Source organism: Castanea sativa, chromosome 8 (assembly GCF_040712315.1).
Source record: "Castanea sativa cultivar Marrone di Chiusa Pesio chromosome 8, ASM4071231v1".
NCBI lineage: Eukaryota > Viridiplantae > Streptophyta > Magnoliopsida > Fagales > Fagaceae > Castanea > Castanea sativa.
Window position 1 is genome coordinate 10,482,189 of NC_134020.1, and position 5,333 is coordinate 10,487,521.

Consider the following 5,333-nt stretch of genomic DNA (forward strand, 5'->3'; position numbering starts at 1 on the left):
TGTCCATTGATATGGACAAAAATTTCGGACTGGAGTATCCTCGTCAAGTCGAGCTCATTGACAAGATTGAAGTTTGGGACTGTAGAATACTTATTTGCAAATTTACCAAGAACGAAGATATGGTTAGAATAAGAAATCGTCAAATAAAGAAAAATAAGCTTACAAATTAGAAAAAGGGGAGTAAAAAAAAAACTGTCAGTGAGAAAATGGGTAGTGTTAAAGTAGTAAGCCTAAGCACCCCACCTGGTTCCCCGTTTTGTGTTGGGCAATGAAGTCCATCATGCCATTTGCCCAAGACAATTTTTTTTTTTTTTTTTTGAGAAACCAACCAAGAAGGCTACTTTAATTAAAAAATGAAAAATCTGACAAATACCAGCTATACAGATCCGGAGGAACAGACTCCATCTAAACCAATAAAGGACTAGACAACCTAGCTCTCTTAGCCAAGGCATCAGCTAAAGCGTTACCTCGCCTACACACATGAGAGAAAGAAAAGCTCTGAAGTGAGCTAGCAAATAGTAAAATGTCGTGAATAATATGACCACAAGACGAATGTAAAAGAAGTCTATTACTAATAGCTTGAATGGAAGACTTCGAATCACCCTCAAAGACAACATTACGAAAACCAAGTTCCCGAACAAAAAGAATCGCATGCCTAGCTGCCAAAGTTTCAAGAGTAAAAACAGAATGAGGAATGGGAATTTGCTCTGCCAAAGCTGCAACCACCTCTCCATGCTCATTCCGAAGAGCCACTCCAATACCCGCTGCTCTTAAATCCTCAAAAATTGCCCCATCAAAGTTCGCCTTCACAAAACCCGCATCAAGAGGCTTCCACTAAGGTCTTTGTGCACGAACCTTCTTGTTGGGACAGCGCCGGACCTGCTGAAACTCCTGCAGATGACGACGCGCTACACCAGCAACCTTATTCAGTGGCCAGACCACCTCTCCAACCCTTAACTTATTCTAGCGATTCCATAGAGTCCAGCAAGTCATCGCAAAAACCTTAGAATTCAGCGCGAGGAACAAAACACCAGCTCAAGCAAGTCCTTAAACAACCTGACCCTGGAAAATTCAAAAGGTAAAGACGTGAAACAAGAACCCCACACCGAACAGATAGCCTTACAAGACCAAATGGCATGAAGAACTGATTCCCCCCTACATGACAATGACTACAAACCGAGGAAGGAACAATTTTTCGCTTATGTAAATTAAGCATATTCGGGATGGAATCTGTACAAGCACGCCAAAGGAAAAATTTCACCTTGTTTGGAATATTTAACTTCCAAAGGCTGTTCCAAAACTTTTCCTGCCCAGCTGTATCCGAAGATGAAGCCACCTCATTATCTTGCAAATCATATAGCAAATGGTAACCTGTATGAACCTGATACATACCAGTCCGAGATGGAGGCCAAAACAAAAAATCCTTCTGAGTAGAATGGCAAACCATAATGGATTTTATCAGCTGCGCTTCAGAGGGAATGAAAATCAAGTCCACCAAATTTGTGTTCCACCACCGAGAGTCCCTATCAATCAACAGGTCCACCGTGGCTTCTTCTAACAAGACAGAAACAGGGGAAAGAACTCTTCCCGAGTGGGTACCAAGGAGCCAGGAGTCTTTAAAAATCTTTACCGAGGACCCATTGCCTATCCTCCATCGAGCACCTAACAAAACCACCTTACGGGCTTTGAGAATACTCCTCCAAGCATACCACCCCGAACCAGCCTTGGCATCAAAGATGGAACCCGTAGGGAAATATTTCACTTTGAACACCCTATAAAATAAGGACTCCGTGTCATGGACCAATCTCCAAACCTGCTTAGATAACATGGCCTCAATAAACTTACCCAACTCTTGAAAACCAAGGCCCCCTTTTGATTTTGGTAGACATAAAATATCCCACTTTTTCCAATGTATTTTTCTACGATCACCCCGTTGACCCCACCAAAATTTTTGAATCATAGCTTCGATATCATTACATAGCCCGACAGGAATTTTAAAACAACTCATAGCAAAAGTGGGTATAGCTTGCACAACTGCTTTCAACAACACCTCCCTACCCGCTTGAGAAAGTATTTTCTCCTTCAAGCCTTGAAGCTTACTCCAAATCCTTTCTTTAATATAATTAAGGCTAGCCCTCCTATTCTTCCCCACCACAGCCGGAAGCCCCAAGTAACATTCATATTCCTTAATCTTAGGAACACCAAGCAGATTTTTAATTGCATTTTTTGACAAGAGAGAAATAGATTGTCCAAAGAATAGAGTGGTCCAACCCGGATTTATCTTCTGACCCGAAGCAAATTCATACTTCCACAAGATATTTTGAATAGTCTAAACCTCCCTAAACTTGGCTCTACAAAAAAGGAGAGTATCATCTGCAAAAAATGAATGAGATATTCGAGGACCATTACGACAAAGGGAAAAACCTCTAATATCACCCGCTGCCATAGCTTGTTGGATTAAGCCGTTAAGACCTTCAAACACCAAAATGAATAAATAAGGAGACAAAGGATCACCCTGTCTAAGTCCCCTAGTAGGTCTAATATCACCACAAGGTTCCCCATTCACTAGGATAGAGTAAGAAACAGAACTTATACAACTGTAAATCAACTGAATCCACCGGTCTACAAACCCCATCTTCTCCATAAGCCGACACAAAAAATTCCATTCTACACATTCATAAGCCTTACTCATATCAAGCTTCATAGCCATAAAACCCGATTTGCCCACCTTCTTATGCTTCATATGATGGAGAGATTCAAAAGCCACAAGAATATTATTAGAAATCGCCTTATCGAATTGAAAGGCACTTTGAGATTCAGAAATAATATCCGGTAACAATTTCTTTAGCCTGTTTGCCAAAACCTTAGACACAAATTTATACAAGATATTACATAAGGCAATAGGGCGAAACTCTGTAACTTGTTGAAGGCATTTTACTTTAGGAATTAAAGTAATATAAGTATGGTTAAAAGATGGACAAATAGTACTTGAATTAAGCCATGTCAAAACTGCTTTCGCCACATCCCCACCAATCTTATCCCAGTAATGTTGGTAAAAAATAGGAGGCAAATCGTTAGGTCCAGGAGCCGTTGAAGGCAACATCTACTTTAAAGCCACATCAACCTCACTCTTTACAAATTCAACCAACAAATAATGGTTCATCTCTTGAGTCACAACCCGTGTAGTAGCAGCAAGTACTTCATCCATGTTACCAATATCAGGATCATCTGACCAAAATAAAGAAGTAAAGTAATTCACAAACAAAGTGGCTATCAGATGCTCCCCTTCGCACCAACTACCATCATCCCTATGAAGTTTCAAGATCTCATTCCGCCTAAAGCGATGCAAAGCCCTACTATGGAAAAATTTTGAGTTTTGATCACCATTCTTCAACCATGCTGTCTTCGCCCTTTGCTGCCATAATTTCACTTCTTGTACCAACAAAGTCCGCAATTCCTCCTTCAGAGATAGAATCAAATCCGGCTGACTTCTCCCATTATGCACAGCCTTGGTTTCAACATCCCTTAAATTTTTCCGAACGATGGCAAGTTGTTTAGTAATGTTGCTGAAGGAATTTCTACTCCATTGCTTCAATCCCGCCTGAATCCTCTCCAATTTTGTCTTGACCGAAACTAGAGGAGACATACAACCTTGAACTGAACTCCACACCCCTTCCACAGTCATATGACAGCCTTCATCTTGCAACCAAACTTGTTCAAATCGCCAAGGTTTATTATGCCTAATAGGGATACCCAAAGGATGAATAACTATGGGCTTATGGTCAGAACATCCACACTCTAAATGAGAAACTTTTGAAGCCGAAAATAAAGCCTCCCAATCCCCATTTGCAACAGCTCTATCAAGTCTTTCTCAAACCGTATCATCACCCACCACATTCTTGTGCCAAGTAAACTTATTCCCTATAAAACCAAGATCCCGGAATCCACACTCATCAATCATGTCTCTAAATTCTTGCATCTGAACTAAGGGCTAAGGCCTTCCACCCATCTTCTCATGAGACTTAAGAATCTCGTTAAAATCTCCCGCACATAACCAAGGAAAATCCAATTGGGCATTCAAACTAAGAATAAGGTTCCAAGAAATACGACGATTTGAAGTTTCAGGAGCACCATAAAACCCAGTGAACCTCCAAGTATTATCCCTACCCACATTAATAATGGCATCCACATGATTTAGAGACAAGGAAACCACCCAAAGTTGAACATCCATCCTCCATAAGAGCACCAACCCCCCTCCCTGATTTACCTTGGAAACAACATGCATATTCTCAAAATTTAAATTCTTCAAAAAAACTTTTAGCCTTGCTTCGACCAGCCATGTTTCGGCAACAAACACAACTGCATGACCTTGTGCCCGAATTAAATCACCGAGCTCTTGAACTATTTGGGGGTTCCCAAGCCCTCGACAGTTCCAACAAGAAGACTCATGGCTCTTGGCGGTGCTGGACACCAGCCTCCGCCATTAATAAATCACCATCTTTTTCTTTTCGAGAAACCACTCTCCTCTTCCTTGGTAACCCTTCAAGAGCACTTGCCTCGCTAGGACGTTTTATAGAAGCCCCACCAAATTCGTTTGAGATGACAAAATCAAAAACCATTCTCACAACCCTTCTACGTCTTGTAGCAACCACCTTACCACTCCCCGAAAGTGAACCTGAATCATAAACATCACCAGAAACAACTAAAGAATGTTAAGTGCAAAGAAACAATTTAAATTTGTGTCACATGGAGTAAAGGAAGGAGCCAAATCACTCCTCATACTTTGTCTGATAGGAATAACCACATTCAGCCCGACACTAATAGGTGCATCACCATCATTTGTGTCAAAGCAAGAAAGCCCACGATCAATCTCATTTATTTGGTTTTCAAGAAACTCTCCCTATATGACCTGAGGCACAGGGCTTAAGCTAGGAACCTGTACTTCATCTAGGCCACGTGTTTCATGTACTAACTCACCCCCCTCCCCCAACTGAGAGTCATCTCTGATCAATGAACCCGAATGAGTGTGCAACCCTTCCCTACTGTCCGTAACATCCAGAGGCTGCACTTGAACTGTTGCTGGAGGAGCAGAAGGAACAGGCCTGACTACCGGATCAGTACTCACCTCCATAGCTCGTGAACCCCTTGCAAAGTTCTTCTTTCTAATCTCATAAAACCCAGGTACTACTACCATTGATTGCCTGGGATTTGGAGTAAACGGAGCCCGCAACCATGGACCGTACTCTTGATCACCCACCTTCAAAGTACCATCACTATTGATCCAAACCTCACAATCTCTATCACTATGAGTTAAGCACCCACACCAATAACAT

At 41.6% G+C, this 5,333-nt stretch overlaps 1 protein-coding gene across 1 annotated transcript; it reads right to left on the minus strand.

Annotated features, from left to right (window-relative positions):
- Positions 1-405: 405 nt before the first annotated feature.
- LOC142605854 (uncharacterized) lies at positions 406-3,103 on the minus strand. The gene is made up of 5 exons (XM_075777281.1): positions 2,336-3,103; positions 1,178-2,191; positions 1,057-1,062; positions 856-963; positions 406-804 (listed from the first exon to the last, which is right to left on the minus strand). Exons 1-5 carry the CDS (start codon positions 3,101-3,103, stop codon positions 406-408), a joined length of 2,295 nt encoding a protein of 764 aa, XP_075633396.1.
- Positions 3,104-5,333: the final 2,230 nt, after the last annotated feature.